Here is a 26,030-nt window from a genome sequence, read left to right on the forward strand (position 1 = left end):
AATGAAAGAAAAGGATATTTTCAGAAATATGAAAACTAAGAGAAACCATCACCGGGCCAAGCTGCACTATAACAAATGCTAAAATCAAATTCAGTAGAGCAAAATAGGAAAGTAATACCAGAAGGAAGTCTGAGCATAAAAAAGAGAGAGAAAGACACAGAGAGAGAGAAAGAGAGAGAGAAATGAAGAACAGTGGGGATGGTAAATGTTAGTCTATTTTTTCTCTTGGTTTCATCGAAATACATCTGATTGCTTAAGGCATAATAGTATTATGGTTTACAGCACATGAAGATGTAAGATGTATAACAACTATAGCATAAAGGGAGGACAAGAGTAAAGTACATCAGTCTTATAAATATAAGAGTCTCACATTTTATGTAAGTAGTGCAATAACTCCAAATACACTGAAAATTTAAGGATATATTGCAATCCTTAGCATAACCACTGAAAAAATGATGCAAAAATGTATCACTAAGAAATGGGTAGATGAATTAATACGAATTTCTTAAAGAATACACAACCTAAAATACGACAAGAAAGAAAAACTGAGAATCAAAAATAGAACAAGCAGAAAACAAATAGCAAAATAGTTGAACTATATCCAACCACATCAATAAATACATTAAATTTCAAGGAAATGCAAACTCAAAGTATAATGAGTCACTGTTAAATATCCATTAGAATGGTTAAAAATAAAAACAACAATAACACCAAGAGTTGACGAACACGTGAAGCAAAGGGAACTCTCACATATTGCAGGTAGAAGTATAAAATGACACAAACATTTTTTGGGGAAAAAAAAGGCTTGGAGTTTCTTTAAAAACCAAACACACACATACTCTATGACTCAGTAATTTCATTCCTAGCTATTTACCTAAGAGAAACGAAGGCATTTGCCCATGAAGACTTGTACAATAATACTCACATGTTTACTCATGATACCTCAAAAACTGGAAACGGCCCAGGTGTCCACCAAAATGAGAATAAATACATTGATATATTCATACAACGGCACATTACTCAGCAATAAAGAGGAATAAATGACACTTCTACTGAAAAACAAATTTCAAAAACATCCTGAGTGAAAGGAATTTCACTCAAAAGAGCACACATACTACATTTTCTTTATATGATTTCTAGGACAGAAAAAACTAATCTATGATGAAAAAATCAGGACAATGATTGCCTCTCTGTGGTGGCAGGAACTAACTGGGAAGAGGCATGCAGGAACCTCCTGAATTGATGATGTTTTATATCTTGCGAAGGGTTGAGGAAACAACAGGTTTGTATGTTTGTCAATACTCGTCAAATGGCATACGTAACAACTGACTGGTTCACTGTGTATAAATTTTACCTTAAAAAAAAGAATCATAAACAAATTGTACATAATGAAGTATCAAGCCACGAAATGTACTAACATCTGTGCTTACTTTGCAATGTAGCAAAAAAAAAAAAAAGATGAACTGACAGATGGACAAAACAATAATTAGATGCATCGATATAATAAGTGTAAATACACATAAATAATACAGTAAATGTAGTACAGTGTTCACTGTAGAATCTGGGCAGCAGATATACGTGTTACGTCTATAATTCTCTCAATATTTTTGTATGTTTGAAAATTTTTTTAAATGAAATATTAGAAATAAATCAATATCTTGCTTTATCCAGAAGAAAGCTATTAAAAAAGTCTGAGTAGGGGCGCCTGGGTGGTGCAGCTGTTAAGCATCTGCCTTTGGCTCAGGGCGTGATCCCGGCGTTATGGGATCGAGCCCCACATCGGGCTCCTCCGCTATGAGCCTGCTTCTTCCTCTCCCACTCCCCCTGCTTGTGTTCCCTCTCTCGCTGGCTGTCTCTCTCTCTCTGCCAAATAAATAAAATCTTTAAAAAAAAAAAAGTCTGAGTAGAAGTCATTAAGTATGGTTAAGCATAAATTGGCTGTTTCTAAAAATCTGAATTATGAGAAAAACAGAGCACATTTTCCGTATGTCTGAAGCAAACTCAACAACTTTATCCACTCTGCACAGGAAAAAAGAAAAACAAAACCCTTATCGCTGACCTTTTTTCTTTTCCTTTGCTTAGTTTTCGCTGAGTCTTGTCCAGCACTCCCGTTCCCTAGCGATCCTGAGGTGGATTTCCCTGAGTGCTGTGAGCCAGACGACGGGGCTGTCGGTGTGGGAGGCGGCGTGTTCTCAGGGGACTCCGGGTAGGACTTCATGCAAGACCCCTGCCCAAAGAGATGTGCCTTTGAAATCAAGTGACCAGGACTTCTACTAACATTCAATTGTGCTTACTATCTCCTGAATTCAATACTTCTTGAAGCTTACAAATATCAAAACACCATTTATTATCCAGTCCACAGAAATGATGCCTCATCTTGCCCCCATTGGTCTCAATATGCTAATTTTTAATCTGTCTAATCATTTAGATAAAATCAGGATTTCTCAGATGCAGCCTCCAAAACTTCTGCTGATTTTGCAAGATACAGAGATTTCTACCTACAAGTTTTGTTAGCATGTCTGACTGACATGTCTCAAAAGGCACCTCTGAACTCCCCCCGCCAAAGTGGACGCCATCCGGACAGTTACTTGTATCAGTGTGACCAGCCTTCTACCAGTGACTCCTGCTCAGCTCCAGAGGGTCACTGTGGAAACCTCCAGCTCCTTCCATTTCTAGTTCCTTCCTTCTTTCATAGTATCTCTCGTTTCTACCTGGTTTCTTTGGCTATGACTGCAAGTCTATTCTCTTCCATGTGGATGCACTTCAAATATTTGAGGACTGTTACCTTTCTCAGCCTCTTTTCTTTTATAGGTCAAACTGCCTCAAATTCCTTCAACCACTTAGTATGAGACATGCTTTCAGGTTCCTTCACCCTCTCATTACTCTCCTTTAGACATTCTCTACTGTGTCAATGTCTATCCTCTAGGATGGTGCCTAAACACCAAACAAGACAAAAAAGGGTTTCTTATCAGTAACATCACAATATTGGCTCCTAAGCAATTTACAGGCCAATAAAAGTCTGTAAGTCTTTTTCATATACGGTATTATTAAGCTACATTTTCCTTATCCTACCAACTATACTAAACCATACTGCTAGCCTACACTTCTCTGTAATGTGTTTGTATTTAAAAAATTATGCTAAACTTTGTAAAATGTTTGGTTGAAACACACATATGGGTTTCAAAAGTATATCTGTTGTTCTGTTGAGATCTGTATTATTTATTTAAAGTGAAAAATGAACAAGTTTAAGGGAAGCTAGTGAAGAATGTACTGGAACTCTGTACTATCTTTGCAATGGCTCTGTAAATGTAAAAATTATTTTAAAATAAGAAATTAAAAAAAATATTTCTTTGATTTGCCTGCCTAGGAACATTACCAAACGAGAAGGAATAAGCCTAATTAGGCATGAGTTATTTTTAGGAAAAACAAGGTAACTCCTAGGGATCACTGCTTCCTGTGCATAAACCATATATTAGAAAAAAAATTTAAATTAACTTCAATTGGGGCACCTGGGTGGTGTAGTTGGTTAAGCGTATGACTCTTGGTTTGGCTCAGTTAGTGATCTCAGGGTCCTGGGATTGAGCCCCGCTTTGGGCTCCATGCCTAGTGTGGAGTCTGCTTGGGATTCTTTCTTTCCCTTTCCCTCTGCCCCTTCCCCTATGTGTTCTCACTCTCTTTCTCTGTCTGAAATAAATAAATAAATCTTTAACAAAAATTAACTTCAATTAATATCACACCTGCCAATCTGAGAACGCAAGCTTAATGAGCTTGGTTCCGCATACGTTTAGTACTCAAAAATAACAGTCATTAAAAGAGAATGTATTGTGTATTAACTCTATGCCTTGAGAGCTTTCCGTTCCAATCCATTGTATGTAGCACCTTCCTTCGAATCTTCTTAAAACACCCATTTGAACTCATCACACTTTAGCAGCCAAGAAACCTTCAACTCTTCCTTAACTCTAAGAGCCTAAGGCTCAGTTTTCTAACCTGACTTCCTCCTCCTCAATGAATCCTTTGCTTGAATATTTTAATCAGAGTTTTATTTCTCCCTCACACAGCTATGCCTATGCTGCCTCTGAAGCCTAGAGCTTTCTCCCCACTTTTACCATCTCATCAAAGTCCTATCTTCCCTCAACATCAGCGTCCTCTCTCAAGTTCTTTGCAGTCAAGGCTTGTTTTTATGTCTGTACTTCCGGTCTACGCCACTCATTTGGAAATATATGCTATCTTAAATTGTGTGCCTTTTTGTTCGTTATTTCCTTGTTTGTTTTACAGAATGTTTTATCTCCCTGAATACAGATCATACCAGTCTTTGGAGACCCCCTTTGTACCCAGTTTGGTAAAGCCCTTAAAGCAGGCCCTTGATGTTGGTTGCTGGTTTGTAATGCTGATGAGTAAGATTCCTACTTTAGAGCGGCCATTCTGTGTTTCGTCAGGTAATAAAGGGCAGGAAGATTTCCAGGCCCTCTGAATGTGCATTTTGACCACCAGTCGCACAGGAGGAGGGGTGTCTGGAAGGCCAGGGAAACGCTTGAGGCTTTACTAACATATTTAGTCGGGATGCTTTCCGACACTCCTGCTCCCGCCTCCCAGAGAGCCCGGGAAGCCCAGCACACACAGGCCATTTTTCTTAACTGCTGGGTAGCTGGGAGCAGCAGCTGTGGTTGCTGAGCGGTTGCCCAGGGCAGCTTGGCCACCCTGGAGAACCAAGAAAGAAGGGAAATAAAGAGTTTTCCTAGCCGTGCAAGCAATCCCTTGAATGTTAAGGGAAAACTAGGCTTGTTATGTTCACTGTAAATTTCTTCAATTAGAAATGTTACAACAAATTTGTCTGATGTTAATGAAAAGCATACTTATACACATATTCATAAAGTGAACATGTACCAAAGATATTTTTAAAGGGTGTTCTTTGACATCGTAATTTGGGTTTGTAACATAAAGAAAACAAAGTGTTTAATCAACTGGGTAAGCTTTAGGGACTTTTAAAGTATGATGACTGATAATGATGTATGATCTTTTCTAAGGAAAAAAAAATGGATTTTTAACGGGCATAAACATTTTAATTTCTACTTAGATTCCAAGCCGATCTGATTCTCCAAGGGGCACAAAAAGATGTCAAACTTTTGGCCTGAAATCAAATATGGTGGTGTATATCTTTATATATTTTCTAAGTTTCCTAGAGCAGAGATACTTAAACTTGGGGTCCACAGGGTGCACAGATGGCTTAGATCCATAGAATGATTTGGGAGGGTCTCTGAATACCCTGAAATTGTATGCAAAATTTGTGAATGTGCTTATGGAGATAGGATTTATAGTTTTTGTCAGATTCTCAAAGGGGCTTAGACATTTTCAGGCTATACATTTCACCCAGCTTGATCCAAAGCTCACTTCACAATTACACATGGAGATGTTAAGCTAACCTCCTTGCTGCCTTTTCTCTGGTTATTGGATTGAATTACATGAAATTGCTGCTTATGCCAGGGAAAAGGGTCAAATATCAGCAAATTCATTCAATAGATGATACTACATTTCTAGTCTGGAGGCACATGCTGTTCACAGGGAGTCTTTCTCATACTGTAAGTGGTACGCAGTTATTGCACAATGCTTTAAAGTTGGCAAGACGACTTTATCTGTCCCCCCCCCCCCCGCCAGTTGGAGGTCCCGGCAACATAAACACAATCAGAAAGGATGTGATCCTCACTGGATAGGGCCAGTGTGGACACAGAGAATAAATGGAGTCATGGTTCTTTAAATCATGTTTAGAGATGGGTCAATAACCAGGAAATAAAATGATTAATAAATGTCAGGAGTTATTAGGACAAGGATAATAATGATTCTCTGATCTTTGAGGCACAAAGAAATAAAGGGCTATTCTCAACATTGTTCAGTTGCCCGAATCAGCTGTTCACCTCCCAAGGAAATGAGGCGTGCTTTCCAACTACCCCTCTTCCACTGAAGGGCTAGCGAAGCTAAATAAGTTAAGAAATAGGTGAAAAAAAAATTGTATGAAGCGGATTGTTAAAGCCTGGGACATAGTTGGTGCTCAGTAAACATCTGTTTGAATGTTGAGTATGTTAAGGTTCCTCACTGAAGGCTAGACGTTCCTACTTTACCTTTTTCAAGAACTACTAATGGAAACACCAGACATGTGAAAAATCCATAGAGGCGTCAAAGACAGATCTTTTGCTTCTTACCTCAGCAGAGTTGTGATACTGAATGAAGGTTGCAGAAATGGCATGGCTGAAGGGGTCTCCTGCCTTGGTTACCATGTCCTGCCTCACGAGAAGAGCCAGGTCCACTAACTAGAAGATCAGAGTAATGAAAATAAAGTCACATGGCTGGAAATAATCAATCACCAATGTCACCGATGTGGCAAAACTAAAAGCAATACATTCCAAATGTTATTGAAAATACGGCTTGCCTAAAAATCTGTACAGTGGATGTGAGCATATGCTTTCATTGATAAGCAGACCTACCCATGAATATCAACAATATATTCTGACTTTCTAGGGGAACGCTTCTCAAATTTTATTTAATAATCACTAGGGAAGTGTTTTAAAATACAGATTTCTGTGCTCCAGACACCGAGATTCTAATTCGGTAGGTATGCTTTGGGTTACATTTTCAACAAGAAGCAAGCAGAAGCTGATGCTTGTGGACAGGGGACCATGCTTTGAGAAGCTGTCAGAGAGCAGTGATTCTAGACTCGGGTTTTGGCAAGCACTCAGTAGACTGTACATAGCAAGAAAGGTACGTTTCAAGGCTCAAAAATAATCTCTAAACAAGGCAGATGTGTACTGAGAATTCAATGTTGAGAAAAAGTATGCAGGGACTCCATTTCTGGTTAGGATCGAGTTGTAAGCAACAGTCATTTTTAACCTAACATCCGCCAGGGCTGAGGATACAAAGAAACATAACTGAACTAAACCCCAGAAAATGATAAGATTGTCCTAGGATAAAACTCATGGCCGGGGCGCCTGGGTAGCGCAGTCGTTAGGCGGCTGCCTTCGGCTCAGGGCGTGATCCTGGCGTTCCAGGATCGAGTCCCACATCGGGCTCCTCCGCTGGGAGCCTGCTTCTTCCTCTCCCACTCCCCCTGCTTGTGTTCCCTCTCTCGCTGGCTGTCTCTCTCTGTCAAAATAAATAAATAAAATCTTAAAAAAAAAACAAAACAAAACTCATGGCCATTCTCATTCCTGGTACAGTAGCAGGTGGAGGAACTTTGATCACGGACAGGGATAAGAAGAAAGGGGGATGCCTGGGTGGCTCAGGCGGTTAAACATCTGCCTTCAGCTCAAGTCATGATCCCAGGGTCCTGGGATGGAGCCCCACATCAGGCTCCTTGCTCAGCCAGGAGCCTGCTTCTCCCTCTGCCTGCTGCTCCCCCTGCTTGTGCCCTGTTTCTCTCTCTCCCCCCTTTCTCTGACAAATAAATAAATAAATAAAATCTTAAAAAAAAAAAGAAGAAAGCAGTCATGTATGGTCTGCTATGACAGACATTAGCATTCTTACCTGTGCCACGGTTTCATATGCTAAATATGCTAAAATTTCCATTGCCACAACATTGGGTTTTATCTCCATACTGCTGCAGTCCAACCAGTCTCGAAATTTGGAGGCTTTTTTGGCTAGCCATCAAAAAAACAAATATGGAAAATTAAGTTTTTGAAGTTTTTTAATACTGCATATTACTATTACAAAAAGAAAAATACGTCTCTTGAAAATTGCATTTGAAAAATAATGCATAATAAAACGCCATGTTTTTGAAGTTTATTATTAGTGTCGAGATATTTAAGCCCCAAGAAATTTCTTATGCATTGGGTCTTTGATTTTGTATCTGTGTTATCTAATGCGGTATACTAAATGACTTAATATTCAGCACTTCTCACAGTGTCAGAATAAGTTACCACTGGCCATAGCTCATGTTTTAACAATAGTCAGAGGGGTTTCTTGATGTAATCAACTTATTCTTGTGGAAAGAAATTCCTGCAAGAAAGAACCTTTGATGGAGAAAGAACGTACAGAAACTGTATTTGCAATACATTTCCAAATGTGTCTATTACCAGAATAGGTTCAAAGTCCCATATTTAGAATACGATAGAAAAAACTTAGGCCTGCAGTTACGTTTTCCTGCCTACAAAGATGTCCAAATTCCTAAGCCTGGCTCTCAAAAACCTCCAGACTGATTTCAACCTTTCTATTATTGCCAACTGAAATGCCACCTGGCCTTGCGTCTAGCCCTCTCTTTGTTCACCCCTTCTCCTTTCCCTCCATGGAATGCCATCCCACCTCTCTTCCTCATTCACATGAATCCTGCCTATACCGTGAACTTCCCCACACTACTCATTTACTGAACTCTTGTATCACCAGCTATCCTTTCATGTCTGCTTATAATTTCTTGAACCACATTAGAAACACCATGCATCATGTCTCTCTGCATACGTACCAAGTGCACGTGGAACCTTCTGGTAAATATCTCCAAAATGCCACAGTGCTAAGCAGATTTCTAACCTGATGTAGGGCCTTTATTAGATGTTACTAATCTAACTAGTAATCTACAGGAAAGAGATTGATGGTTAAGATTTTATCATATCTATAACATAATAATCTTAAAAAAAAATCCACTGATTATTCTTCTGGTTAATCTGGTCCCACAGGTCTATTAAAACACTTAACAGTCACTCAAAGTGTGATGTCTCGATCCTTATAGATGTGGTCTTCATGGATTCCATGTACAGAAGACTTTTTTTCCCCAATAAATCACAGAAGACTTGAAGTCTTGCTATGGAAGTGCATGTCCAAAGCTGTCAACTGTGGCAGAATTATGATAATCCCCTTAAAGCTATCTCCCTAAAGTAACCAATCTTCCACATACTCTCTGACATGCAACATTCCATCTAACTAGTCAGCTGCATTAGCTCACAAACACTTGTTTAACATCTGTGGAATACTTCTGAAGTCAAAGTTAACAGGCGGCAATTTGGCAAGATCAATAAAATGTACCTTACTCACTTCTCCCTTTGACAGGTTGTTAAGAATGGAGAAACGAAGTATTTTGTGACTATGCTCGAAACGAATTATTTTGAAAGAGAGGGAAGGGATAGTTCTTAGTATTCCATAGGATCTGTCCACTGAAGCAACAGAATTGGTAGCTTCCTCACTAGATGTTAAGCACTGAGAAGGTAGGGAGGAGGACCATGTATCCCCACTGTATCCCCAGCACCTAGAATACAGCCTGGCATCAGCGGTCTCATAATATATATTTCCAGAAAAAAAAAATGAATGAATGGACGAATGAAAGACACTTCTTTAATAAAAGGGTAGGGTCTCAACTGTTCTGTAGCAGATAAGGTACACAGAGGGTCCCATAAAACCACTCTGAGTTACTGCTATTCCAGCAACGGGTGACCATTCCCTGAGATAATTCCCTGCCACCCGCAGAAGGCCTGCTTCAGAGACAGAACTTCCCATGGTATTGCTGGGTCTGGAAAAGACGCACAGATACTCCGAGTCATGACAGTTTGCTTCCATTAGATGTGGGGTGGGGGGCACCAGAATGAATGGGTTCCTTTACCTTTACTGCTCTTCTCGATATATCAGGAGAAAGTGTAATCATCGAAATCAATCAAAAATTAAAAAAGAATCCTTTTTTTTTTTTTAAAGATTTTATTTATTTATGTGACAGAGAGACAGCCAGCGAGAGAGGGAGCACAGCAGGGGAGTGGGAGAGGAAGAAGCAGGCTCCCAGCGGAGGAGCCCGATGTGGGACTCGATCCCAGAACGCTGGGATCACGCCCTGAGCCGAAGGCAGACGCTTAACGACTGCGCTACCCAGGCGCCCCTAAAAAAGAATCCTTAACAAAGGTCAGAAGTTCCTAAGATTATCAGCCTTCTGACACTATCTGGTTTCTCAGCTTGTGCTGGAATTAAAACAACTTTACATAATCACTTCCTATGGGAAATTTAAGATTAGTTAATTCTCATTCACGTTTTTTTCTTTCTCATCATTGACCGCTACTAAAATCTAAGCTTCTCTCAGTATCCCATTCTCACATCCCTGCACACTCACTATTTCTACCTCATCCCTCTTACCAGTCTTTCCATTCCTGATCCTTCCCTTAGGGCCCTCTGTAATGCTCATTCCACCCTGAAGAACTTCTTCCGCAACTTCAATCTCTTCAAAATTACTGCTATTTGGATTAATTGCAAATAGTCTTTCCCAGAGGGCATGGTTTTCCCTGGAGTCTTTTATAGTACAGGTGCCTTCTTTCTTTCCTTCTGTACATGTTTATTGACCAGTCATTGACTGCCAGCCTGTTCATTTCCCCATACACCAGAGGGCTCGGGGGTCACATCTTCATTCTCTTAGTTTCTCCCACAGGGAAAATATAGGACAAGTGGACAGAAAGTTCCTACCAACAACAGAGGCTAAAAAACAATGGTATCCTGTTTTAACAAATAACTACTAGCCCACAATTTCCTACCCAACTAAACTACCATTTAAGTATGAGGGCAAAAGAAAGCATTTTTAAGACAAAAATGAGTGCTTTAAGCACTTACAGAGCTTTGGGAAAAACAAAATTAGGATGACAAGGCCTGTTTACTAATTACCAACTTTAAAAAATTTAAGTCAAGGGTGCATATTAACAGGATTAAGGACAGCAACTAAGATAACAGAACTAGAATATGTGCTATACAAACTGGCTGAGGAAAAATGGAATGAAGAGAATCCAATTAATCCAACAGAACAATGAAAAGGAGGAAAAGCTAATAAAAAAGGCACAGTAAATTTAAAACACAAAGACAGCATATATAAACCCAATGTAGAAGTAATTAAACACACATAAATTAAAACCATCAACTAAAATACAAAAACACTCTCAGATTGACTAAAAAGAAAATCTATATATTTGATACAAAATCCACATATGAAACAAAAGGCTGAAAGGAAAGGCTTGGAAAAAGATTTACCAATTTTTAACTAAATTTAATCTTTGTGAATTAATACGAATATCAGATTTTAAAAGACGCTAAGGGAAATGACTATCTTACATAAATATAAAAACAAAAGACTGGTGAATTTGATCAGTATCCCAATTCTACAACTTACCTTCAGTTTATAAAGTCATAGATTTGTAAATTTTTAAATGCACTGGTAGTCCCAATCAGTGGATGCTATGATCAAATAGTTAAGAAGATACATACAGCTGGATCGCAATTCCTATATCCTGGTAATTTATCAGAAGGGGAGAAATGAAAAGTGCCTAACATTCTGACCAGTTGTGGGTATTAGTTCTGAATTTGCTGACCCACTTGGATTAAGCATTCCTAACCACAGCATTTTGGCATATGAAACATTCTTCCACTAGGGTTTCATAATGAAGCACCTATGGGCATCATACAAAGAAATATTTTTAAATGCCCACTCCCACTTCTTTAAAAAAAGCAAGCATAACATACTGTTTAAACTATACTTATTTTATATAGAAAAGGAAAGTATTAATTTTTAATTTATTACAGTTTATTACCAAGTTATAAACAAAAAACTGAGTTGTTAAAAATGTGATTTTTTCAAACACAAGATGTATTAGGACCCTTCGGTGGCTCTACGCTTTAGTGTGAAAACAGCACTTCTGTTCCTTTAAGTGAATTAAATTTAAAATATGATTTTAAAAAATAGTTCAATAGTACTAAATGTTACTTTATAAACTGGAGATTTATACTTATAAAAGACTTGAATGCCATTTTTAAACCTAAAAATTACAATACAAAAACCTCTCATTTGCTGAAATTGCCATGATCTGAAGTGTCATTTACTTAATGCTTCACAGATGTATGATGCCCAATTGTTAGTCAGACTGCAAAGTATATTTAGTTAGGAAAAAAAGCTTCCAAAACATGTTTTCCTATATTTTACTGACATTTACATGGGGCACTATTTGAAATGTGTCATTTATTTGCACTTTATACTCTATAAATGAAGCTCTCATTTTCTTTTTTCAAATCAAATACATTGTTATTATGACCACAGAACGGTTTTTCTGTTTAAAGACACCATTGTGTCTATAATCCCTCAGACCGGGGTCATGTGCTGCTCTGTCAGATTTTTAACTGGACTTTTCATCACACTTACTCTTTGACCTTTCCCCTGAGAGGCTTAGTCACCATTGAACTGTTGCGGTAAGGATGTTTGCTACACAATTGAGCCCACTATTTATCATGAGCCTTTATGGACTTTTGGTAAGCCTGTGTGCCATGATGGGACAGTACTAATTTTATCACTAGGTTATTAGTGTTACAAGAGCACAGACTGATGAATTTGGCTAACACTGAATGTTTGTCACAGTAGGAGGTTACAGACAAAAATGGAAGACACTATTGATATGCTTGCTTGTGGTAATGAGTATGCATAAATAAATGGAAAGCTGGGTATTTATTAATATTAGGGGCTTTTAAATGACTGTGCTACTAGAGTCCATTATGGGTCAAGTACAATCAGCAATACTAGTGTCAAGAGGATGAAGAACCTGGAAAATAAAATGAGAATGTTAAAGAAAATGGAATTTTTCAGACTAAAAGTAATGTGAATAATTAATATGGCTGTGTCTTACTGGCACCCTTTAAAACCTCTTTAGACTACTAATTACAAAACAGTAGAGTGGGGTAAAATCTTTTATAGAGTTCCCAACAATGCTGGGGCTGTTTCTAACAGTTGTAACTACATATATGTTAAATTCACCCATTTCTAAGGAATGGAGATTGTGTCATACTTTCATGTATCTGTAACACGTGATCTCTTAAACATATAATGAAGCAAAATTAAACATTTACTTACAGAAACTTAATTGTCGACTTTCACAGAATTCTGCATATTGGGCTGAATCCATAATTCGAGTTTGTCTTTCTGCTCTCTGACAGATAAAAAGACACACAAACCATGTTTCAGAGCAAGCAGACCATTATCTATGTCTTCTTGGCTAAACTGTAGAATTGAAATTCCATTTTCCTTTCCTGACTTTAAGTAAACAGTTTCGTACTACCATAAATATCATGAAACTTGAAATTAAGATAAGTTAACAGTAGTTTTGCAACTTGTGTCTTTTGGAAGTGAAGTTTAAAATGCCATTTTCTTTTCCTCTGTTATCGTCATTATAGTGAAAAAAGCTAAAGGATCTTCTCTCTTAGATTGTGTACTACATTTTCTTAATTGTACCATCCCTTTTAAAGAAAAACTGTGAAGGGGATAATAACAAATCAAATAGAAAAAACTGTTAATCACTATTGCCTACGTACTGCCTTAAAGCTGGGGATTTTCAATGTTAAAATCGGAGTCAATGAATGGAGTCCATATATTTCCCCTCAGAACATGGAGCCAGAGCTAACAAATCCATATTTTAAATTGGAAAGAAAATAAAGAAAAAGGTAAACACAACACAAAACCTTTCATCTGGGTCCAGGTATGATTCACAGTTTGGTAGAGTTTCATTTGTGGGTTTTTGATTCAGTACAGCAGATGTCTGCTGCTTCATTGTCCCACAAGAGGTAGGATAATTATAATTCACCCATAGTTCGGTGGGAAAGAATAGGACCGCTTCCGCTTCCTTGGCAAGGGAAGCATTTTGAAATGAGACAGGCTGGTACTTCTTGGAATGACATTCTGGCCAGTAAAGGAAAAAAATTCCCTAAGATTTTAATTTTTTTTCTGTTTTGAAGGACTTTCAGTAAGTTTTCTTTATCACAGTTGGAGTACATAAGTACCACTAACGTCTGGATATTTTTATATTTTTTTACACTGAAATTATTCGTTCTTCATTTTGTTTGATTTGGGTAGTGGTCAACTTAATTCCGATGATATATCTGTTGATGGAATGAATAACGGTACACTAGCTGCTGTTCAACACGGGAAACACAGATAGGGTGGTGGGAGTTAAGGTAAAATTTACTAACTCCTGTGGTTCCTTCTAAGACCGTTGACTATTTTTTTCCTTGCTTCTTTTCTACTCTGTTCCTCCCTTCTTTCCTTCCTAATCTCCCCCTGACCCCACACATACACACATGCATATGTGCTGACATAAACCCAGACTTCTTTATTTACCCATTAGGTTCAAGTATCCTTTTTGAACATACGTACATTATGTAAGACACACACACACACACACACATATAAGGATCCTCTTGTGCATGTATCTGAAACATTATGTTTCCTTAAGGGTATATTACTGGGTATATTTTTATATACTTAGAAGTATTTTTCTAAAAGATTTATTTATTTGTTTTAGGGGGGAGGGGCAGAGGGAGAGGGAGAGAGACTCCTAAGCAGAGTCCGCACTGAGCATGGAGCCTGACGCGGGGCTCGATCTCACAACCCTGAGATCATGACCTGAGCCGAAACCAAGAGTCAGATGCTTAACTGACTGCACCACTCAGATGCCCCTACTTAGAAGTATTTTTTGGTACGTGGATGCATTATTTAGTTTTGTCCTTCTTTTTAGTGTACCCGATACACGATTCAATAAGCGTATGCTAGTGGGCAGTGGGAAGTAAGGGAGAATTTTGAACATAACAAATCAGTTACTGATATGTTTATTAAAAAAAAGTTCTGATGCTAATGATGTATCATTAATGTCTATCTTGGACTATATCAGGAATCTCTCAGATTTTAATTTCTAGCTCCTAGAGCATTTCTGACACATAGTAAATGAACAATGAAACCTCCGTGGAATGAACAAATGCTACCATTTTAGTCACGGCAAATGACCACGATCACCATGATGTGGCTAGTCCTTGATCATCTATGCATTTCTGTACGTCTTCTCTGCTGCTCTCCAGCTAGGCAGCCTCATCCCACACAACACATGAGAAACAGAAAGGACGTAGATAAATATGGAAAAAGAAAATTCCTAATGGGATCTGAACACTAACTTTTCTTCCACCAAGTTGGACAATTGAGATTTGGTCTCTGCACACATGCTTACGTGGTTGATGTATCTGAGTAAGTATTTCTGGAAATGAAAGTTAGAGAATCTTATTCTAGGAGGTTCAGGCTGGCGGGGTTCCAGTTATAATCAAGTAAGGTGTTTAGCTAGGTGGGAAATCCTGAACCACATTTAAAAGACACTGAAGGACTTTCAATTATTATAGCTAGCTTCATTATTTTCAGACACCGGATTCAGTGTCTATCATCTTTTCTTCATCAAGCATCGTAGTCGGGTTTCAATTCCTCTAGCATCGAAGCAGTGGAGCCCCATGAAGCCAGCCCTAGGGCACGTGCAGGAAGCCACTGACCAAGTGTCCGCATACAGCAAACGCTCAGGGAAGGGCAGCTGACTGAACAGCAAAGATGCACAGGCATCTACAAGACCACGGCATGTCGGGGTGCCCGGGTGGCCTCGGTTGAGCGTCTGGTTCTCAGGGTTGTGAGATCGAGCCCCGCGTTGGGCTCTGTGCTGAGTGTGGAGCCTGCTAAAGATTCTCTCTCTCTCCCTCTGCCCCTCCCCCTGTGTGTGTGTGTGTGCATGCTCTCTCTAAAAAATAAATAAAAATAAATAAAATAAATAAAAACCTAGCTAGAGGGCGACTTAAAGTTCATCTTGTTCAAACCCCCTCATTTTAAAAATAAGGGAACTGAGGTTCAGAGAGAAGTGATTCGCCAAAGCTATTCAAATTAGTGCTGAAGGCCAGGACTCTCAATTCCCAAGCCAGCCCATTTTCATTTTAAGAAGCTGTCTTCAACCTACAATAATGTTTTTACTCCAATATTTTTCTTTGGGATCCTCTAAAGTCTATACCTTCCCTTACTAAACTGTGTCACGTGGCCACCATAATTAATGTGACCTAAGTGTTCATGACCAAATACAATTAAGTAGGGCCCTGGGTCAGCAAAGACGGCACAACCTGGGGATAATTAAGTGCTGAGTGTTCCCACTGTAATGTACCGGACTGTGCAAAGGTGTGCTGCAAACACATCACAGGTGTGCAAACTATACCATCTCCCCCCACCCCCGCCCCCGCCCTTTTCCAGGCCGCACAAGGCTGGGGCGGCCGAATCCCCAGGCTGGTATCTCGCTGTAAGTTGCCTTGTCCATTACCTCGGTGTGGCACCAAAGTATCATTTTCTATGTGTGCCATGACATGGAAGAGGTTGGGAAGCAGCTGTACTAATCCCAATGTCCTTGGAACAGCACGTGACACAGCGCATGCGTGCTACTCACGGCGCGGCCAGGCGCGCTCAAAACGAAATCAGAGACACTGACTGGCAGTCAGGGATGCTGAGGATGAGGCAGATCTCTGCTTACTTCTCTCTCTTCCCCATGAATTATTTCACACAACCAAAGGAAAGGGACAAACGTGGCCTTGTGAAAGGCCCCAAATCACTCAGCATCTGATTATATTACCTTCAGTCTGTACACTACACCTTAACGTTGGGAGAGGCAGGAAAAATCTACCGTCATAGGCTATGTGTTCTTTACAGATAGTAACTATGTTTTCCTTCTCTAATCTCAGCGTTGGCCGATGCTTAGCTTGGATTTACCTGGGCCCTGGTAAATGTTGCTGGCTAGCTGAATGGGCAGATGGATAGATGGATGGAGGCAAAAGAAATGCGAATGAATCCTTGTTGTCTGATCTAAAATCAGGAACTGTAGTATATGTAATCAGGTTGTCCAAATTCCAGAGACAGTAGGCAGCTTTTTAAAGACAAAGTCCCATAAAAAAATCAAGACACTGGCCAACTATTAAATAAGCTTGGTTCCTATTTTCTGTATTGTCCTAATTCTACTTTCCCTCCCACCTCGATTTAGATCACTCATTCCAATCCACACTGAAGTATGCACTGACAGTCCTTTTCTATTCCTGGTACTGTAGGAAATCTCTGGAAAAGACACAAGGGGGAAAAATCATAAGCCTGGCAGAACAGTACAGTCAGAGTGACAATGCCTATTCTTTTCAGAGCAGCACAATAACCCTTAAAATAAACATTTTTCACAGTTGCATTTTACAGTTGAGGACACTGAGATTTTAGAGAAGTAAAAAAAAAATTTTTTATTTTAAACATACAGTTAATAAAGAGACCAAGCTAATAAGTAAAACTTGGGTCCTAAATGACCTACTCTGAGGTACATCACTGAATAATCATAGCAGGTTAATCATAGCTTTTATTCATACTGGATATTCTCAAATTACACAATGTTCTCCTGATCTCAGACTGCCACATGAACAAAAGGTCATCTCTGGATTAGTCATGCTCTTGTATCTGCAAGTCCAATTTGTTTTCTGCTTAATCTGTCAATTCTACCCACTCTTTGGTTTCTTTAGGTATTAACACTGCTCTTGAAAACTCTTAAAAATATGGTCCATACTCAGAGGCTTTTAAAAAAAATTAAACCTTACGATATAGCAAAGTATTACCATATAGGGGCATACACGGAAAAATCACTTTTGGAAGAATTATTCCTAAGATTTCCCAAGCACCCAACAGTATTTCAAAATTTCATTGAAATGGCTTTTTCAAAAGGTAAGAGAGAATAGTTATGCTAATAGCCATCCATCTCACTACCAAGAAGTTACAGCTTTTTCTGGTTATTGTAAGACAGACTCAGAAGGCAGAATTCCATGCCAGATGAATTCATTTTTGGGGTCCTACCTAAATGAAAACAGGGAAGGAAATGTCCCAACAGATGCAGTACCTAGTATCATTTGTTTGTTCAATACCTTGAACACAAGAGACTCTTGTATAGATTTGTTCATTTAAACGTTCAGTGCAAAGTTTTCATTTCAATTAACATGAAACTGCTTGTGTCTTGGAAAAATACTTTCAGTAGTGGCAATCACCATTTGCCCCTGTCTATACCAGCGTGAGGTATGAGGCTGGATTTCTTATGCAGCATACAGTTTTATTTAAATTCTCCACATGCTTTCACTGAAGCACACGTAAAGGTTAGAGAAACTATGTGCTGGCATATCTCCTGGCGGCTTCTCAAGACACAGGACATTTATCTTTCTCCAGCAATACAGAATCATAGAACAGAACTTTTAAACCAAGATGAGAGTTCATCTGTCTCACTTCCACCCTGGATTTTTAAAAAAATCTTACTTTGATTACTCTTAGAAATCTTAGGATTGAAATGCAAAGTCCTTTCTGCATAGAAAAGGCAAAATGCCAACAGTAATCTACCAATTACCTCATGTTAAACAGGAGTTGGCTGCTGAACTTGAAAACCTCAAACGGAGAGGTTGGCAGCGGTGGCCAACAATGTGAAAACATGCAAATCAGGTAATGTTTATACATGTTCATGTATGTTGTGGTTCACCTGCAGAATAATACTAATAGATCTGTAAACACCACAGAATGCTCAAAAAACTTAGACACCGTATCCCCAAGTCACTGCAGATAAAGGAGCTGAGGTTCAGGAAGGTTACAGGGTTTACCTGGCTTGTTGCAGAGTCAACCCGGTACCCAGATGAGTGCTCATTCTGCTTGGGGATTGGTTTGTAAGTGACTGGATTCTCCTACCCAAGAGTCAAGTGAGTCTCCCTCAGACCATCTGGTACATTTTCCTTGCCTTTACACCCAACTGCAAGGCTCATCAATTTGGGCCTGGAGTCCTGCAACTGGTTCCTGGCTGGTTCCTACTAAATATTTTAGGTCTCCCATCCCATTGGGGTATGACAACTTTAAATAAAAACAGAGAGAAAAGGCCGTGGCACACAGCAAGACCTTACCATAGCAGGGCCTCCTCCACTCCCGTCCCACTTTCATTCCTCTGCCTCATAAACTTAAACAAATGGCTCTCAGCTGATCACTGCATCAAATTCAAGCTCAAACGCTTGGCTTCCAAATGCAGCCGTAATCTGGCTCATTCTCTATAGGCAAGCATTGTTCTCACCAAAACCTAACCTGCTTTACTCAGGCCACCCTTTGTCACATATGCCATGTTGCTGTTCCTTGTCCCTCTCCCTTGACTGTGCAGGCTGTCTCCCCCTCTTCCACATAGTACTGAACTCCCTCCCCATCAGCATAGTGATCACCTCCTCTAGGAAGTTTTCTCTGAAGCTCCCAGGTACCCTGATTCCTCTTCTGGAACATTCGTTCTTCTAGATAGATTATACCCCTGCACTTTTCTATGTGTTCTACGTTTGTTACCCCTCGAAGGCTGTAGCTGCGAGAATGTATTTATTATTAACTGAAAAAGGCAAGTCGAGAAATGGAATATTTGTATCTTAATCTCATGATTAAAACACACACACACGAGTGCGTGCAAACGTCTAGAAGCATGTACAGTATATTTTAATAGTATTTATCTCTGGGGTTAGCATCATAGGGAGCTTTTAGTTTTTCGGTTACACATTTCAGTGATGTTTTTACCTGTTCTTAGGTGAATCACAATAAGAAAAAAAATTTTAAAAATAAAGAGAACTTAGGGGCACCTTGGTGGCCCAGTGGGTTAAGTGGCCGACATCGGCTCAGGTCGTGATCTTGGGGTCCTGGGATCAAGGCGAGCCCCGTGTCCGGCTCCCCACTCAGCGGGGAGTCTGCTCCTCCCCTGCCCCTCCCCCAAGCTCTCGCTCTCAAATAAATAAATATCTTCCGAAAAAAAAAAAAGAACTTAAAAGTAAAGAAATTCCTCTTGAGTTAACTTTGCTTGACCTACAGGAGGTCATTAAATAAATGCCCACACACAAAATAATAATCAGAGCTGTTTTTCCAGAGGCAGAAAATCACAGAGAAACAGCACAGGTTTGGATGCATGCTCTCATAGAGCAAGAAAGCGCGAGCAAGAGAGGGAGAAAAGAGAATGTTACTGCGTTATTTCGAGAGCCAACGCAATCCTGCCTCTGAATCATACGACTGAATAAAAATATAGTATATTTTCTATTTCACAGCGTAAAAAACAAAGCTTTCCATTGGTGCTATGATTTTCATAATACATCAGTTTTGTGTGCCCAAGGTATTAAGAATATATTACAGTAATCATAGGAAGTTACCTAAAGAAGTAGTTACAGACTCTAGGGATTTAGATTCAAGGGATTTAAAGGGAATTTTGTGCTAAAAATAAGTGAGTAATTCCCAGCAGGTACAAAGCATCAGTGATTGAGAAATACACAAAAGGATATTTGTGATAGTAGTTCATAAAAGAGTTGTTTCAAAATATGGAATTTTGGGGGGGTCTATACTCTATGGGGTCTAGATATATTAATTAATGTGACTACAGGAGTTTTTTCTTTTCTATTATGTTCTAAACTATCAAGAATGAGCATGAATTGGTTACATAAGGAAAATATAGCTGTTACTTAAATAGTACATTTAAAATTGGTTCAATGTCTATTAAAAATTTTTAAATATGAATTTAGTAAGCTAGGAGTGGGGAAAATTATACACAATAAATGATTTCCCATCCTGGGCTAAAACGTGTGCTAAGAAAAGCATAATTTTTCCTTGTAATCCAGTACCACACAACCACACAATTCCATGTTTCGTTGTAAATCCTCATGCAGTGCTCGTGCTAATTCTTACTAATGTTTCCCTGAAACTGGAAACATGCTCTGTAATAACTAAGTTGGCAAATAATATAAAAAGCGATGTGAGCTTCTGCCCAAACTAGTTCTTTAAAGTAATAGAAGAAGACTGACCTCTTTCTTATTTTCCTGATTGAGGATGCTGTAACCCTTTTTTGTGGCTTTTATTTGGCTGCATACCCAAAAGTGAACGTACTAAATTAATACATGTAAGCTCTTTAGGTATTCCGAATAACATTCCTAAACATTCTCATTGGTTTATGTAATATCCAGACGAGTCGACATGGCTTTAAAGTCTAGCAAATATAGGATACAGTTAAATATTTTAGTTATTTGGGATAAAATTTTATAGAACTGCCTGGAAAATATGCATATAAAGCCACTATTGCACAAAACGTAGTCCACATTTTCTCTTTAACCTTGAGTTAGTGCTGTAGACCTTTCCATTTTCATTTAGCAAGATCAAATTCTCAAGCATTCTAACACACGTATCCAATGGAGGCTGGCTTACTTACACAGTGGGAAACTCTGGCACCTTTAAAATAAAATCCAATGGAGGATGAAGCTTGTCAGTGCAACATGGCTCTCATTGTCCTCTTCAAGGGCAGATGGAACTCTCTCAGAACAAGGGAGTGCCTGCTTGGAATCTCCCTTTGTTGCTGCTATGTGACACATTTAAGTTTTTTCTATAAAGATTTTATGTTTGCATGTAAAAATAAGATTTTTATCTCATGTTACTTCATCAATTAATTCCCTCTAAGTTCCATCAACCCCACCTTTAAAATATGTCTGGAAGAAACCACTTTTCATCACCTTCCCCCTTTGCTGCTACTACTCTGGTTCAAGCAATCACGATCATCTTTCTCCTGGATTATGGCAGTAATCTCCGAATGGGTCTTCCTGCTTCCACTCTTCTTCCCCCACCCCTGCCGGTCCATTCGCCACCCAACAGCCAGCATGATCCTTTAAAAGATGAAAACCGGGTCATGCCATTTATGATCAAAACTTCCAATGGTGTCTCATCACGCACAGGATAAAAGTCAAAATTCTCAGAATGGCCTATAAATCCCTACACTGTCTTGGTCCCTGTTACCTCTCTGGTCTCCTTTCCTAGTACTCTCCTCCTCACTTACTCCACACTCCAGCCACACTGGCCTATCCTGAGGTTTCTCGAAAATGCCAAACACATTCCCATCCCAGAGCCTTTGCATTTGCTAGAGCCCTGTCCCGACAATCTTCCCGCCACATCACTGTCTGGCTTGCTCACTCACTTCCTTCAGGTCTCTGTTCAAAGGTCACCTTATGAGAGAATGTGTATGACCAACTTTATATAAAACAGCACCTTCTTGCCGGTCATTCTCTATTACTCTGCCTCCTTTCCCTCACAGCTCTTGATATCATCTGCCACAATAACGTATTTGTTTATTGTCCATTTCTTCCCAATGAGACTGTAAAGCATTGAATGATGGCAGAGACTATGTCTAGTTTATTCGCTGCTAAATTCCCAAAGAGCTGGACACATAGTAGGTGTTTCATAAACATTGGTAGAATTATTTATATTTGTATTTCATAAACATTGGTGGAATTATATATATTTATATTTATATTCATTCTACATTCTGTATGTGGAAAAGTTAATACCTCTAAGGCAGGGTTTCTCAGCCTTGGCACTACTGACATCTTTGTTGTGGGGACTGTGCTGTGCATTGCAGGATGTTTAGTGAATTCCTGACCTTTACCCACTAGATGCTGACAGCTTCCGCCCACTACTTCCTGGGTTGTGGAACCAAAATGTCTCCAGATATTGCCAAATGTCCCCAAGAGGGCAAAATCATACCCAACTGAGAACCACTACTCTCAGGGGAAGGGGACGACCGCTGGTTGACTCATTACTACGTGTCAGGTGGCATGGCTGGTCCTTTACATTCTCTCTTTTAAGTCTTCTAATAATCTCAATGGGCCCATGTGGTTCTTATTTTTAAAATGAAGAAGCTATAGCTCAGATGTTAGGTAACTTGTCTAAGGTGCTGAACAAATAAGGTTGCTGCAATCTCCAACCAAGTCTGTCTTATCCAGTCTGTGCTCTGTTTTTTACTATGAACCCTCATAAATGAAACAGCTAACAACAGAGATCCTTTGATAGAGCTGAGGGAAGCAGACTTAGAGTCCTCCCGTTTTCCTCCTCCTCTGAAAGGTATTCCTCAGTGAAACACCAAAAATTGCAGGACAGAATTTGAAAACCACTGTGCTCTCCTATGCTGCCTGCCCTTCAAAGAACAAGCGTTATGCTTCTGTATCTGGTTTCAGAACTGAGGCCATTTCAGACATGAGATTCACAAGATGACCGTGATACTGAAGGAACAACTAACCCCTGTGCATCAGTCAGAGTGATCTTTTAAAAAATGTAATCACGTTGTGTCATTTCAATGAACTCCCTCCTTAGTTCTGACGTCATGGTCTGCTGCAAAAATGACAGGTTTATCTGTGTGGGGCACATATGAAAGAATGCTCCTAAAATAAGGACCGGAACACATGCTGTTGCTTCTAACCCTCCCGAGTCGGTGCGATAGATCCTGTCCTCCCCTCCCATCAGAACCCTCCTCGCTATCCGCAGGCCACACTATCGCTACCAGAAATGCTTAGGCGCACCGGAACAAGCCGGCTCAAAGATGGATCAGAACGATCAGTTTGAAGTCTTCACTGTTTATAATTTATGTTGATAGTTTCAATCTCTCAGTTTATACAACATTTAAAAAATTGGCTATTCCTAGAGTAAACCTTATGTATTCTAACAAAGAGGGTAGCTTAGTAGGATGGCCAAATTATTCATTTAGGAATGTTCAACTGAAGGAAAATACTGCTGTAGACCAACTTTGGTATAAATGGGGATATCAAAAAACATGTTTTAACAGTAAATCTGATTCACACATGCTTTAAAAATGCATAAAGAAGAAAGATGAAATGATGAGAAGATGAATAATGAAGTCTATTACATTATGCCCCAGTGAAGAAATGAAGTCACCAGTCTACGGAAAATTCTCAAGGGAATACATTATAGAGGAAAAAATAGGCTTTTACAACTGAGTACCATCTGAGTTAAGATTAGCAACAAAACAAACCAAATTAAATTGTTTATTCCCTACCGAGAATGCTCTTAATCATTTTACAGCTGAAGTTTCTTTTCTCATAACTGGCTGAGTTGTTTTCATGAGTCAGAAATGAACAAGTTCATCAATAGAAATCGGCCACAGAGACTGATGTAGTTGAAAGCACGAGTTAACATAAAACAGAGGAAGAAAATGATTTCCAGAGTATGCCAAGTTTTAATCACTGAAAAAAACCAGCAACAGACTTGACCAAATATGGCTATAATGAGAATACAACAGTAATAATCATAGCTATCGAAACTGCTCTTGTTTCCAATGTAATACATGAAAATTCCTAAATATTTAACAGGAAAAAGCAGAAATGTCTACAACATTCAGAAAATTAAGGTCTACTTTCAATTCTTATCTTTAAAAAGTCTACCTACTGAATTTAGAAAATAAACAAAACCAGATCTCATCTTCAAAACCACTGTGTTTTCAAAATCTTTGAAAGATAAAGTACTGGAGGGATTTATCTCCTGAAGAAGCCCTGGTTGTACTTAGATTCGGTATTTCCAGCAGCCCGAACACTGTGACAGCCTCTTGGGCTTCAAAGAATGCAGAACAGCAAAATCCCCTGGAATCATAAATGTAAAACCTATAATTATGGTTATTTAACAAAATGGTCTCTGTTAAGATATTTGATGATGAAATTCCCATCCTCAGATGTCAGTGCCCAAATTTTAATCAGCCTTTACTCATAAGTAAATGTATTCTAACTGTTATTTGATTAAATGTCAGTGGCCATTAGGCCCAGTTCTTCAGTAAGAAGGCTTACAGCAGGCGTGCCACAGAGAGGGTGTGGAATGGATTACAAGGAAAGATGGAGAAAGGAGAATTGTTTTAGTAACTTGGTGATGTGAGGCAGTGTTTCACCTTAAAGCAACCACAAAAACTTGAAAGAAGCAAAGGGCAACTCTGGCAGCCGGCAGAAGGGAAGCTCAGAGGTGGTAAAACTGGGGAAGTCAAGTGAGGAGGGATCACAGCACCGAACAGCAGCATTTCTGAGTTTCATGTACATTGTCTCACTTGCTGCTCGTCTCAACAACTGTGAGACGTAGGAAGATCGGCGGCTATCGACGTCTCCATTTTAGAGACAAAGAAACTAAAGCTCGCGGATTCTCTGTGGCTTTTGAAAAAAACTTATTTTGAAATAATTTTAATTTACAGACAATTTGCAAAATTTTGTACAGAGAATTGTGTGTCCTCTTCAGCCAGCCTTGCCACCCCGATCTCTCCCTAACCCTTCTGATCTGAGAAGCCAAGCCGAGTCATGTGTTTAGGACTTGGATGAGAGCTTCTGTGGCTTTTCATCAAGGCAGGACACATTGCTAGAAAGATTTAAGATTCCTACGCCAAACTTGTGCTCTTCTCACTATATCACTGACTCCTATAGCAAAACTCCTTATTTAAATGTGGAATTTTCTTTCTGGTTATAGACGGGATTATCCAAGTAAGTTTCACCTAAGTAAAATTACCCAAAGGATACAGCTGTACATTACCACTATATGTCACAATTCTACATACCTATAAAGTGTGCAATAATCTAGAATATTCTCCGTGAAATGTTCTTTAGTGGCTCTAGTAAGAAACCGGTTTAGTTTTTACAGAACTGAAAACCCTAAAACTTGAACCATGTGAAGTTTTGACAAGATCTAGAAATGCATTCTAACATGAATATTTAATAAGATATAAGTGGACAAATGTCACAACATTACTTTACATAGTGACTTCTTAAGAAACACACTACATTTTCACAGTCATTTTGCTGGAGGAGAGCAGTCAGTGTTAGATAGATAGCCCCAATAATTTGATCTTTCATAGATGCTGTAAATTCCTTCACCGATTCTGGTTGTAGTCATTATGAAAGGAAGGCTGTATCTAAACTCAATTCCATTTGTATGTCTGCCTCTGGAAATTTCGCCATATTGCACATTTTTATAGAGATGTGGTCCAAGATGGTTACTACTTGTGGGTGCTGGGCACTGAGCCAGGTACATTACATTCGTTAACCACAAATCCTTCCCAACAGTTCTAAGAGGCACATCCTGTGGGAGAATCTGAGACTCGGAAACATTAATTTGTCTAGGGTAACAAGGATACCCTTGTGCAAGATAAAGGATGGAACGGTGATTTGAACACCGAGCTCTGTCTGACCCCAAAGCCAATGCTCTGGTGAGAACACCACGCAGTCTAAAGAGCACATCAGAAGGAAGACAGGCATACCATAGTTTGGTAAAAGATAAACATAATTCTGTCATTCTATAATGAAGTCAACTTTCGTGATGACTGCCATCCTTGATTAGGAAAATGATGCCAAGGGAAAGAATACATTGGCTCAGCACTTGAGAGGATACGTATAATGCGGTGTGT

The 26,030-nt window shown here is 39.2% G+C and overlaps 1 protein-coding gene across 3 annotated transcripts in view; it reads right to left on the bottom strand.

Moving 5' to 3' along the window:
- Positions 1-26,030, bottom strand: part of SUPT3H (SPT3 homolog, SAGA and STAGA complex component) — a 535,848-nt gene that overhangs the window by 115,721 nt on the left and 394,097 nt on the right. For all 3 annotated transcript variants that reach the window (XM_040643551.1, XM_040643550.1, XM_040643552.1), the window contains exons 7-10: positions 12,833-12,908; positions 7,513-7,625; positions 6,195-6,302; positions 2,060-2,227 (exon numbers count right to left, since the gene is read on the bottom strand). In XM_040643551.1, coding sequence (XP_040499485.1) covers positions 2,060-2,227; positions 6,195-6,302; positions 7,513-7,625; positions 12,833-12,908 — 465 coding nt within the window. The remainder of the gene's footprint in view (positions 1-2,059; positions 2,228-6,194; positions 6,303-7,512; positions 7,626-12,832; positions 12,909-26,030) is intronic.

Source organism: Ursus maritimus, unplaced genomic scaffold (assembly GCF_017311325.1).
Source record: "Ursus maritimus isolate PB19 unplaced genomic scaffold, ASM1731132v1 scaffold_29, whole genome shotgun sequence".
NCBI lineage: Eukaryota > Metazoa > Chordata > Mammalia > Carnivora > Ursidae > Ursus > Ursus maritimus.